We start from the raw sequence: 13,580 nt of genomic DNA, 5'->3' as shown, positions 1-13,580 counted from the left end.
TGAGCTAGAGTTCAATCTGCATCAGATAATACACATTAGGGAAGTCCTGGCACCGCTTGCGGCCCGTGGTTCCAGTAATAATATAATTAAAATGTTGTTTGGTAAAAACAGAGGGAGAGAGAAAATTATTCTGTGAATAGTTGTAGTAGACACCAACTAAAAATAACCCCCGGAACTGGGGCTGTTCTGCTCGAGACTTTGTGGGTGCAATAAGGACCTCCCTGGGGCAGTGTGTGGCTTCAGAAATTGCTGATGGAGAGGTCAGAATTGGGTTTTAGATGTCCCTGGGGAGAAAGTCTCTATGTGGTAGAGTGGCCCTACGGGAGCACGATTCCGATGTGTGAAGGACCTTTGTACTGGGAGGGCGTTCTAATGTTGTGGTCATCAGAGAAGCAGCATTGCGTAGTGGATAGAGCACAGGCCCGGGAGTCATGGGTTCTAATCCCGGCTCTGCTGCGTGACCTTGGGCAAATGATTTCACTTCTCTGTGCCTTGGTTACGTCATCTGTAAAATGGGGATTGAGACTGGGAGCCCCACATGGGACAGGGGACCCTGTCCTATCCGATTTGCTTGTATCCACTGCAGCGCTTAGTACAATACCTGACACATAGTAAGCGCTTAGCAAGTACCACAATTATTATTATCATTATCCTTTCCCCCTTCCCCAAAGAAAATGCAGAAGAAGGGTACCATCAAGGTCACGGCCCACTGTAAATAATAATGTTGGTATTTGTTAAGCGCTTACTATGTGCCGAGCACTGTTCTAGGCGCTGGGGTAGATACAAGGCAATCAGGTTGTCCCACGTAGGGCTCACAGACTTCATCCCCATTTTACAGATGAGGGAACTGAGGCACCGAGAAGTTAAGTGACTTGCCCAAGGTCACACAGCTGACAGGTGGTAGAGCCGGGATAATTAGGCCATGGGAAGCAGGTGGCCTAGTGGAAAGGGTCCAGGCCTGGGAGTCAGAGGACCTGGATTCTTATCCAGGCTCCACCTCATACCTGCTGGGTGACCTCAATAATAATAATAATAATGTTGATATTTGTTAAGCGCTTACTATGTGCCGAGCACTGTTCTGAGCGCTGGGGTAGACACAAGGGAATCAGGTTGTCCCACGTGGGGCTCACAGTCTTAATCCCCATTTTACAGATGAGGGGACTGAGGCACCGAGAGGTTAAGTGACTTGCCCAAATTCACACAGCTGGCAAGTGGCAGAGCTGGGGTTCGAACCCATGACCTCTGACTCCAAAGCCCGTGCCCTTTCCAGTGAGCCACGCTGCTTCTACCTTGGGCAGGGCTCCGTGCCTCAATTCCCTCATCTGCAAAATGGGGGTTTAATAACCATTCTCCCTCCTCCTTTGACTGTGAGCCCCATGGAGGACATGACTAGCTTGTATCTACCCCAGCACTTAATACAGTGCTTGGCTCGTAGTAAGTGCTTAACCAGTACCACAGTGATTATTATCATGTGCCTGGCTGAAAAGCCTCATCGAGAGTTTCCCAACAAGTTGGGGCGGGGGGGGTCCTCGGGGAATAAGACCCCCGGGTTGCAGGAGATGGGTCATCCTTTTTGGATAGCCGAGGAGGGGAATGTGCTAGAAACAAGGCTTCCCTCTCCCCCTGCGTCACACCCGGGCAGGGGCCGTCAGAAGCTTGAGCCTTTAATGTATCATTTGTTCATTTTCTTTTTACGACCTGTTTTCTCAGGCTCTTGCCGCGCCGGGGTTACCAAGTACCGAAGTATTTTGGGTCCGTTTACAGATTGTTTACAGGTGTTTTACGACTCTGTTTGTCACCAGACTGACAGCTGGAGGGGCGTCCTTGGTCTCCGACATTGTGGAATAATTACGTAATTCCACGGGCCCCTCTGTAATGGGAAGCTGGGGGAATCGACGTTAGCTGTTGAATGACTCCACTGAGAAATGGCCAGACCGCTGTCTGTTTCGAAATCTGCCCGGCTAGAAAGCTGGAAGATGATAGGTGGCTTTGATTTCCATATAATATAATTAAAATGAGATGGTAAACACCGTGGGGGCAGGAAACGGATCTCTTGTTTCTAATCTACTCTCCCAGTCGCACGGGGCAGCGCTGGATATGTGGTGGGTGCTCAATAAATGCCACTAATTGAGTAATTAAAGTTTCTAGATGTAAACTCGTTGTGGACAGGGAACGTGTCTACCAACTATGCTGTATTTTACTTGGCCAATTGCTTAGTACACTACTCTACCCACATTAAGTGCTCAGTAACCTTTGATGCTCTCAGAAATCTCCACCAGCTCCCAGAGTCTCATTACCAAAAGCGACTGATCTCACCTATTCTCTGACTTCTCAACCACCCTTCCACCACACCTCTTACCCCCACAAATCCCAAGGAGTTTCCATTAGGAAATAATACAGTAATTGATACCTCCTCAACTGCATGGCTTTCTTCTGCACAAACAAAGTTTTATAAAAACTCGGTGAACAAGAAAATGAAGAAAAAGGCCGAGGTTATCCAGCTTGGGTCGTCTGTTTTCTATTAAATGTCGGCTCGATTCGTTTCGACCGTGGGCACTTGCTAATTTGCTCGGTGAAATGGACGGTTTCATCACGCCAGGGTGTTCAGTACGAATAATTTAGCCCGGCTACTGTTTCCGAAGGGCCGACTCGGTTCAGCGGAGCGTGTGTCCAAGATTGAGCCACATCCAACCCAAAGCTGAAAACTGGCCTCCGTCAGTCAACTCTTGTTAAATGTTCATGATTTCCCAGAAGCCTTCGCGGTCCTGATCCTCTGTCGAGCTCAGTAATAATAATAATGATAGTATTGGTATTTGTTAAAGGCTTACTATGTGCAGAGCGCTGTTCTAAGCGCTGGGGGAGATACAGGGTTCAGTAGGGCCCGCGGGCCAGGAGGGAGAAGTGGGGCTTAGTGGAAAGAGTCGGGCCTAGAGTCAGAGGTTCCAGGTTCTGATCCCGGCTCTGCCACGTCTGCTGGGTGACCTTGGGTGAGTCCCTTAATTTCTCTGGGCTTCACCTACCTCATCTTTAAATGGGGATTCAATACCTCCTACTTAGACTGTGAGCCATGTGCGGAACAGGGACTGCGTCTGACCTGAATATCTTGTGTCTTCTGCAGCTCTCAGAACAGTGCTTGACACATAGTAAATGCTTAACAAATACCACGATTCATTCATTCAGTAGTATTTATTGAGCGCTTACCATGTGCAGAGCACTGGACTAAGCGCTTGGGAATGTACGATTCGGCAACAGATAGAGACGATCCCTGCCCAATGACGGGCTCACAGTCTAATCACAGTTACTATTTAAGCACTTACTGCGTGCCAAGCTCTGCATTAAGCTCTAGGGTGACATGGTATATGCAGATGAGACACAGTCCCTGTCCCATAAGGGGTTCACAGTTTAAGTAGGAGGGTGAACTGGTGTTTAATCGCCATTATACAGATGAGGAAACTGAGGCAGAAAGAAGCAAAGTGACTTGCTCAAGGTCACACAGCAGGCAAGCGGATGAGCCGTTTCCTGCACGGAATAGGCAATGGAGCCTGATGCTGAGCATGTGCGTGGGGGCCAGAGACAGGGAGGATCCACACCTGGGCAGGCAGGGGAGAGAAGGGCCTGGGCAGAGCTGCCCGACCCCTGACTCTGGCCCTGAGGTGGGCGGCAGGGCTGCAGAGCAGCGATCTCAGCACAGTGGTTAGCTCATCGTCGGCAGGTAAGGGATTTTCGGTCTCTATTACCTCGCAGGCTGGTATCTGGGTACAGGAGGCTGCAGTCAGAGGTTTCAAGGTGAAGGAGACTCTTTCACCCTTTCACCTCCCCGCCCTCACTTTCCTCTCTGCCCCATTCTCCCCCTCTGGTGTTCTCTTTCCCACATTCTCTTGCTCTTCTCTCCCTCTCTTCTCCTCCCTCACATCTCTCTGCCTTACCTGCTGACTCCCCACCCATCACAAACTCTCCTCCCCGTTTTTCTCATACTTCTCCTCTGGTTATTCCCTCACCTCCTTCCTCTAGTTTCAGATTTGGCCAGTTCTGTCCGTCCCTTACTCCCACTGCACACTTTAAGGGTTCAATAAATGCGAGTGATTGATTTAAGAGGTGGAACCGGCATGAAAACCCAGGTCCTCCGACTCCCAGGCCTCAACTCTTTCCACTAGACCGTGCTGCTTCCCTTTTTACAGATTAGGAAACTGAGGCTCAGAGAAGTCAAGTGACTGGCAGGCAGTTGGCAGATCCAGGATTAAGATCTGGCCCCTGACTCCCAGCCACGTGCTGCTCTCCTCGAGGCTATATTTATTAACAAAAATAATGATTATTATGGCACTTGTTAAGCGCTTACTATGTGGCAAGCATTGTTCTAAGCGCTGGGGTAGATACAAGTTAAGCAGGTTGGATACAGTCCCTGTCCCACATGGGGCTCACGCTCTTAATCCCCATTTTGCAGATGAGGTAACTGAGGCCCAGAAAAGTGAAGTGACTTCTCCAAGGTCACACAGCAGACATATGTCCTAGCTGAGATTAGAACCCAGGTCCTTCTGAATCCTAGGCGTGTGTTCCATCCACTGAACCACTCATCCGAGGCCCAGAAGACAGCGTACCTGGCTCCCACCCAGAACCAGGATGGGACGTTCTCCAGGGAACAATATTCAAATGAACAGTTTAAACAAGGTTGGAGGCTTAATTGATTTGAGTCGGCAGAGTGGGAGACGGAAAGGTCCAGAATCAGCCGATCGGTGGTATTTATCGAGTGCTTACTATATGCAGAGCGCTGTACTAAGCCCTTGGGGCAATACAACAGAAGGAACAGACACATTCTCTGCCCACAGTGAGATTGCAATTTAGAGGGAAGACAGCTCTAGCCCCAAACGCCCTTCTGGGCGCGTTATACTGTTCTCCCAGAAAGGGGCCAGGGATCAAAGAATCTGCAGCTGTGACCGATCTAGAGAGAACCAGGCAAACGCCATCAAAGCCATCATCCCTGGCCCCATCCTGTCCAATTGGAAGTCGGCTTTGATGGGAAGGACGGGACAAAGCACTTCTCCAGAATGGGCTTTCAAGGTGGAGAGGGTGCTCCACTGAGCGGCCCGGAATCAGCGGATTCTTAACAGGCAGGAGAAGTGGAGAGTCCTTATGGAGCTGACAACGGGAAGGCTGTAGACCTGCTATGAATGTAAATCTCCAACAAATCCGGGCAAACGTGCCTGCCTCTTCTTAACATTAATGGTGGTATGTGTTAATCGTGTATTGCGTGGCTCAGTGGAAAGAGCCCGGGCTTGGGAGTCAAGGTCATGGGTTCAAATCCCCACTCTGCCCCTTGTCAGCTGTGTGACTGTGGGCAAGTCACTTCACTTCTCTGTGCCTCAGTTCCCTCATCTGTAAAATGGGGATGAAGACTGTGAGCCTCACGTGGGACAACCTCATTCCCCTGTATCTACCCCAGCGCTTAGAACAGTGGTCTGCACATAGTAAGCGCTTAACAAATACCGACATTATTATTATTATTATTAAGCTCTTGCTGTGTTCAGAACACTGTACTAGGCACTTAGGAGAGTACAGTATAACCTGTTCTCTGACTACAGTGAGTTTACAATCTAGAGGGGCGCTTACTATGTGCCAAGTCCTGTCCTAAGCCCTGGAGTCGATTGAAAATAGAGCAGACACAGTCTCTGTCTCATGTGGGACTCATGGGTAATTAATAGGAACCACAGGATAAAAATGGATCTTTTTTTTCCTAGAAATCTCTATTTGGGGAAAACTTATTGCCTTATATGATTCTGCCCTTGGGTGTTTTTGTGTTTTGTTGTTGTTTTTAAAGGAATTTACCATGTGCCAGCCAATGTCCAGTGGTCACAGCACTGACCACAAGGGAAACACTACCTCGTCTCCTGGCCCCTCTGCCAAGGTTTAATACAGTGCTTTGCACACAGTAAGCACACCATAAATACCAGTGATGGATTGACAGTAGGACTGCAGGGTGGACGGCATTTTCCAGAACTTTGAAGACTGAGTCGTAGGTTCTGATACAGGATAGGAATAATGGAAAAAAAGCATGTCTGCCTTGTTTCTTAATCTCAAAAGCAGAATTCTTTGTACTGATGCTTAAAAAGGCAGTGCCCTGGGTGATTTAAGGAATCTATCCTCTGATTCACATATTAACATGATGTTGGGCCTGCGACTTCAAGATAACATACAGTGAGTCCTGAAACCCACCCTCGCGCCCCCTTTTCTCCTCCCCACCAACCCCCCCCCCCCCCCCCCGAAACCACCTACATGCAGCCCAGCGTGGCATTGGAGCTGTCAGGATTTCTAGCGGGAGATGGTGACTAACGCCTACGCTCTGTATTCAGAAGCTTCCGTTTTAAATCAATCCGAGAGCTAAAAAGGGTTCGGAGAAGCTGACCAATAAAGAGGAATGATAAAAGAAATAGCACGTGGCAGAGAGAGTCTTCTCAGAGGAGGAAAACGAAATCACTCGGATATGAAACCTGGCAAGCCCTGAGGTTCAGGCTTCTATTTTATGGGAATCTAATTTATCCCAAAGAAATATTTGTTCCTAGGGTGCTTTGTGCCTGAACACAGGGCACGGCAATTTCCACCGAGTCAGGGAATTAAGAGCATAACTAATGAAAGATTGAACGATCGCGGGCAGGTTCAGCCTGCCTGGTGCCCAAATTCAAAAGTAACATGCATTTTCAAGATGGTTTTGTTTAGAACACTGTTGGGAAATTGGGGAGCGTGGTTTGAACCCCACTTGCCGTGTCGACCAATGATTTATGTGCTTGTCCACTGTATTGAGCATGTACTGTGTGCAGAGCACTGTACTGAGCGCTTGAGAGCGTACGATACAATGCAGCTGGTAGCATGTTCCCTGCCCATAAGAAACTTGCTTATGCGAGGTGTCAGAGGCAGGAAGTGCTACAATATGAGTTTTCTGTATTGCAAGTTTTTTCAAGAAAATAACCCCCGCAGCCCAGGAGAACTGGATGGTTTTTCCCCTAGAGTGTGGGAGTCAACAGACAAAGCCAAGTTCTTTCAATAATGTTCTTCCCAAACCCTACACAGAGACAACAAGGAACATCAGTTGTGTGGACGCCATCGAATGACAGGCTCGGCTTCTAATGGTCGGTGTGGGCGGAACAGATATGGATTCTGAACTCCATCCTTCGCTGGAATCCAAACCACCTGCCATCACCCAGTCTCTGGAGCTTTCATGTACATTTTCTTTTCTTCTCCAAAGTAATAAGGTGTTGGACAAATGTCGACTCGTCAACCTGGGGCAGAGGGGCATTAGAGACGGAGAGAGTGTGTAAGTCTAAGTGCTGTTTGTCACTCATAATAATGATGATAATTGTGCTGTTCATTAAGCGCTTACCATGTGCCAGGGATTGGGGTAGATATGATATAAGCAGACCGGGCACAGTCTCTGCCCCCCATGGGGCTCAAAGTCTAAAGGGGAGAGTGAACTGATGGCTTAATCTCCATTTTACAAATGAGGAAACAGAGGTGTAGATATATTGAGGGACATGCCCAAGGGTACACAACAGGCATGTGGAGGAGCTGCAGTTAGAACTTTGACTTCTAGACCCTCAGTCCTACAGTAGAGTCTTCTTCTTCCCTAACTGATAGGTTTGGGAGCAAAGAACCATCAATCGGTAATGCCAATTATGCATCTACTGAGTGTAGAGCACTGTACTCAGTGCTTGGGAGCGAATGCGGGGCAGGGACTGGGTTCAACCTGGTTAGCTTGTATCTACCCCACTGCTTAGTACAGTGCTTGACACATAGTAGGTGCTTACCAAAAACCGTCACGATCATCATACGGTGTCCACGCACGTGATACTGTGCTCTGCACACAGTAAGTGCTCAATAAGTACCACTGATAGATAGCCCTGGTGTCTGTGCAGGAGTTTCTGCTGAGCCCAGCTTCCCTGTGGCTTGGCTATCTTGTTTAATCCCCTGGATCCCTGCTCAATCCTTTCATGAGAAAACCTAGATTAACTAGATCACGAGAAGCCAATTGTTTGCTGCGGGCCTGACTGGGGTGGGCTTTTGTTGATCTGTGACGGATGAATAGCATCTCCCCCTGCCTAATTGCAACCAGCTTGCCTGGGTAAACTGTTTTGTTCACATGAGTTTAGAGTGTTTGGAAGATAATGTTAAATCAAAAGAAGTGATCACGATTAAGCCGATTAATGTGTTAAACTTGCGAATGCCTAACCTACCCTTAAAGATCAGTTAAGGGATAATGATATCATTGTTGATTAGGTATGTTCTGCGAGTTCAGGGCCTATTTCTACCAGAGCACTTCCAGTGATTTTTACCCCAGGGAAAGCAAAGAGAAGTTCTTGAGAATAGGTGGTTTATCGTAGAAAGGCATCTTGAAGAATACCAGCAAAGATGTTGATTTTAATAATTGCCTCTGAATTAACTATGCACTAAACACTGGGGTGGATGCAAGATGACCGGATTGTCCCACATGAAGCTCTCAGGCTAAGAGGAAGGAAGATCAAATATCTTCTCCCCATTTTACAGGTGAAGAAAGTGAGGCTACATGACTTGCCCGAGGTCAAGTAGCAGGCCAGTGGTTGAACTGAGATTTAGGTCCAAGACCTCCACAGTGCTCAGACCCAGTGTCTCTCTCAGTATCTTGTAGCTCTGGTGAAGCACTGCAATTCAAAGGAGGGTAGGGCTAATGAGACGGTGGTTAATCAACCAATCAGTGGAACTTATTGAATTCTTACTGTATGCAGAAGGCATTTGACCAAATGGGCCTCATCACTTCTTGCAGAAGAACCATCCAAGGTGTAACCGTCGGGGGACGGGCCCCGCGGGAATCCTGATAAACAGCTGGCGGGCATGGGGGGCAGAGACAGACGTAGCCGCCTGCCGGGTCACGGTGCCAAGGCCCAGCGTGGGCACTGCACTGCCAGCTCTGCTGCCCTAAAAGCCCAGCTGTTACCGCTGGGAGATTTAACGGGATTCAAGTTACAAAAGAGCATTTCCACAGGTTTAAACCCTCACCGCCTCCAGAATGGTCTCTAATCTGAAGCCTTATTATTGGCTGATAATCACTTTAGTGGTTACAGTCTGGAGAAGGGTATACGTTATTTGCTGATTATGTTTGGCTTTTGGCGAAGAGTCTCGTGTATTGATTTCCCCCTCGCGGCCCCCGCCCCCCAACTCCTGAGTTACACACTTGGAGTCCGGGGAATTATAAGATGCTCGTAGCTAGTTTATTTCATGGTACTCGTTTAGTGCTTACTATGTGCCAGACACTGTACTAAGCCCTGGGGTAGAAACACGATAAGCAGGTTGGACACAGTCCATGTCCCATAAGGGGCTTACAGCTTTTTTTTTTAAATAGTATTTGATAGGGGCTTACTATGTCTCAAGCATTGTACTCAGTGCTGGGAGAGATACAAACTAATCAGGGTGGACATTGTCCCTGTCCCACATAGGGCTCACACTTTTAATCCCCTGTGAAATGACTGAGGCTCAGAGAAGTTAAGTGATTTGCCCAAGATAGCACAGCAGACAAGCGGTGGAACCAGGATTAGAACAGGGATTAGCTATTCAGGGATGTTCTTTTTTGAGGCCACGATCCTGTTTTGATATGCTTTGTATTCATGGCACTTGAGCTGGAAGAACCTGCACACGGCGGAGCTAGAGAAGCTACAGAGATGATCAGTGGGATGAAAGAATTTTGCAGGAAGATAGATCGGAAGGCCAAGGGAGAGCATGATTGCGGGACATCATGCCCTGGAGGAAAGAGCCTGGGCCTGGGACTACGAAGCCCTGGATTCTGGTCCCAGCTCTGTCTCCGGCCGACTCTGTAACCTTGGGCGACTCTCTGGATCTCAGTTTCCTCTTCTGAAAAATGGGTCTACTGTAACTCTTCTCCTCCTCTCCTCGCCTGGGAGCCCCGTGTGGGACCAGGTCCTTGGCCGATTTATCTTGAACCTACACCAGGATTTAACAAAGTATTTGGCACATCCTCCTAGAAGGATGAGGGTCAGAGAGAATTGGAAGTTAGCCAAATCAATGTGTTGGTTATATTGTACCCTCCCAAGCGCTTAGTATAAGATGATTAGGTAAGACCCACTCACTGTCCCTCGTGGGGCTCACAGTCTAAGGAGTCAGGAGAACAGGTATTGATTCCCCATCTGATCACAGTAAGTGCTCGATAAATATGATTAATAATAATAATGAAGGGATTGTCATCATCAGTGGTATTTATTGAGCCCTTACTGGGTGCCTTGCTCTGTTCAAAGCACTTGGGAGAGTACAATATAACAGCGTGAGTAGATACGCTCCGCAACAACCAGGAGTTTGCAGTATAGTGGGGGAGACAGGAATTTAAATAAATAATTTATAGTGTATAATTTAAAGAGCTGTAAGATCTGTACATAGGTTCTACGGGGTTGGGGCTGGGGCAAATATCAAAAGGCCAACGGTCACAGATTCAAGCACACCTTGGCTCTGTGTTTAGTGTTCATCAAGTTCCACAAGAGAACAGATGGTGTACAGACTGGGACATGAAGGTGAGAGGTTTAAGCCAAGAAAACACTTCCTCTAGACTGTAAGCTCCTTGTGGGCAGGGAGCGTGTCTGTTTTATTTTTGTATCGTACTCGCCCAAGTGCTTAGGACAGTGCTCTGCACACAGTAAGTGCGCAGTCAGTACGATTGACTGACTGACTTTCTTACCTCCTGTGTGGTCACCTGTTGGAATACGATACTCCAGGAAGATGCGTAGGCAGCAAACAGCAGCAGGTTCAAGATGGACGTGATTAGATGGGGAATCAATGCCTGTTCTTCTGACTCCTTAGGCTGTGAGCCCCATGAGGGACAGTGAGTGGGTCATACCTAATCATCTTCTCTCTACCCTGCTTGGCATGCGGTAAGCACTTAACAAATGCCGTTATTATCATTATTATTATTATTATTTTTTAGATGCCATGGCCTCGAAGATGGAGGTTAATCAGGATTGATCATCTTGGAATACGGTGGCCTTTTTGGAGGCATTCAGAAATGGGAAGTGTCATTGCTGCACAGGATTTAAGGCGAGAGGGAGTTGAGGTGGGGTGGAGAATTGAGGGAGGCCCAGTTAGAAGGTTATCCTGAGAAAAACAAAGAGGAACAGCTAGTGAAGAAGGGAGAGACTGGAGGCAGAAGATCAGCAAGGAGGCTGTTTTGGTGAAGCGATCCAGTTGGGATGTGCCGAGGACTTGAATCCTCTAGACTATAAGCTTGTTGTGGGCAGGGATTGTGTCTTCCAATTATATTATACTCTCCCAAGTGCTTAGGACAGTGCTCTGAACACAGTAGGTGCTGAAAAATTTTGATCGATTGGTGGATTGATTGAATCAAGATGGAGTTTGTGAGGTTGGGAAAGAAGGAGCATTGCAGGGGAAGAACCAGCAGGATGCAGATGTTGATTTACGTGGATAGTCCAAGACAGAGATGGGATCAAAACTGTACATTTCTAGAGCAGAGAAGATGGTGGTGACGTCGACGTTCATGGGAAAGTAAGAGGAGGAGGAGAAGAGGTTTAGGGGTGAAGAGGAGGAATCCAGTTTTAATGACTTCGAACACGTTGATAACGTGGTCATTTAAAGAAGGTTAGTGCTTCTAGAGGTCTAATGGAATTGTCAATGGCTCTGTGTTTTAATGAATAAATAATCCAAGGAAATGTCAGAGGGGCTTTGAAGTCAAAAGGGAAAAAGCACAGTTCAGGGGAGAGTTCTGATGCAAAGCAATTAAGTCCCTGCTCTCCTAATTACTGCGGTCCACCTTAATTGGATGCAGTTTTCACCCTAGCCCTTCAGTTTGCTCCGAGAAGATTGGGTGGGAAGGAGGGACCCTAGAACAATTTAAAAGGCAAGGAAAGTCATTTCTGGAATCAGTGACAAAACTATTTGTTGGTCTGGTCCTGAGGAATGCGCCCCCATCCCCTGTCCCCGCTCCCCACCCCCCCCCCCCCCCCGGCCCTAAAAAACTCTAAGTCTCTGCCCCTTCCAGGCTAATGATGCTGGCACCAGAGATAAATGTAGGCTCATGGTTGTCCTGGGAGTCTCCAAAAGGGGACAGTGGGCAACGTTTTGAAATCGAACCTCCCCCTTGAGTTTGCTTTGGGCAAGAGCCTTCGTTCAGTATACGTGAATGGTGTCATTCATGGAGCCAGACATTGTTATGCGCAGATCTTATGTATATATCTGTAATTTATTTATATTACTATTTATATTTATTTAATCAATTTATATTAACCTCTGCCTCCCCCTCTGGACTGTAAGCTCATTGTGGCAGGGGATGTGTCGGTTTACTGTTATATTGAACCTTCCCAAATGCAGTGGATAGTCCAAGACGGAGACGGGATCAAAACTGTACATTTCTAGGGCAGAGAAGATGGTGGTGAAGTCGATGTTCACGGGAATCAATGCTTTGAATTGAATGAATTGAATTGAATGCTTTGAATAATACAGTGCTTTGAACACAGTAAGTGCTCAATAAATGATTGAATGAACGAATGAAAGAATTGTTCAGTCCAGGATCGCAGGCTTTTGCAACACCTTCTCAGCACCATCATTTCTAAGGAGTATTTACTGAGCACCTGCAGAACACTGTATTGAGCATTTCTATTTTGATGCTACCGATGCCTCTCTACTTCTTTTGTCTCGTTGTCTGTCCCCCCCCTTCTAGACTCTGAGCCCGTTGTTGGATAGGGATTGTCTCTTATCTGTTGCCGAATTGTACTTTCCAAGCACTTAGTACAGTGCTCTGCACACAGTAAGTGCTCAATAAATACCATCGAATGAATGAATTTGGGAGGGTACAATCAAAATAAGGGACGCGATCCCTGCCCTCGTGGACTTTACAGCCTAAGAGGGGAGCGCGTAGTTATTTAGCATTAGGAGGAAAAACAGAATAGAAAGATGAATGGAGGAATACTGTCATGTCTCTTATTTCCCTAAGTGCTTAGTGCACACAGTAAGCCCTCGTTAAATACCTTTGATGGATAAATGTGTAATGAGTGTGTTTAATATGTACAATGGTGCAGCAGGTGGCTTTTGTTGCACTGGTTTGGAGGAGGCAGGTTGTGCTGGGGAGATAAAAAAAACGAGGGCTGGGGAGGAGCTAGTGAAGACGGCAGGTAAGTTAGTGGAGAGTCTGGAAGGCAAAGGTCGGAAGAGTTTGCCGCCTTGATGATGATAATACACTACCACTATTACTAATAAAAAGTTCGGTATTTAAGTGCTTACTACGTGCCAGGTACTGTACTAAGTGCTGGGGTAGATACAAAATAATCGGGTTGGACACAGTCCCTGCCCGTCACCCCTTGAGTCCAGCAGCCCCCCCTCCAGAAGCAGCAGTGGTGGGACGACACATCAGGAGCCGTGGGCTGAAGTTGCCCAGCCTGGAGGTCTGGAGGAACCCGATCCCCCTTCTGACCGGCCTCCCGGCCTCTTCCTGATGTCGGTTGTTTGCCGTGCGTCCACAGGGGAGGGAGGAGAGGCAGGCAGGAGAGTTCTCCTGGGGTTACACTCATTAGAAATTGCCGCTTGGCTGGTCCTGGACCCGGGGGTCC

At 47.7% G+C, this 13,580-nt stretch overlaps 1 protein-coding gene across 2 annotated transcripts in view; it reads left to right on the top strand.

The window, feature by feature from the left end:
- KCNQ3 (potassium voltage-gated channel subfamily Q member 3) overlaps positions 1 to 13,580 on the top strand; it is a 131,519-nt gene that overhangs the window by 88,320 nt on the left and 29,619 nt on the right. The window contains exon 1 of one of the 2 annotated variants that reach the window (XM_007661272.3): positions 7,108 to 7,303. The exons of the other annotated variant lie outside the window; for it this stretch is intronic. Coding sequence (XP_007659462.2) covers positions 7,116 to 7,303 — 188 coding nt within the window. The 5' untranslated portion in view covers positions 7,108 to 7,115. Of the gene's footprint in view, positions 1 to 7,107; positions 7,304 to 13,580 lie in introns of those variants that run through there. 2 annotated transcript variants of the gene reach the window in all.

Source organism: Ornithorhynchus anatinus, chromosome 4 (assembly GCF_004115215.2).
Source record: "Ornithorhynchus anatinus isolate Pmale09 chromosome 4, mOrnAna1.pri.v4, whole genome shotgun sequence".
NCBI lineage: Eukaryota > Metazoa > Chordata > Mammalia > Monotremata > Ornithorhynchidae > Ornithorhynchus > Ornithorhynchus anatinus.
This window is presented reverse-complemented; position numbering and strand designations above follow the sequence as displayed.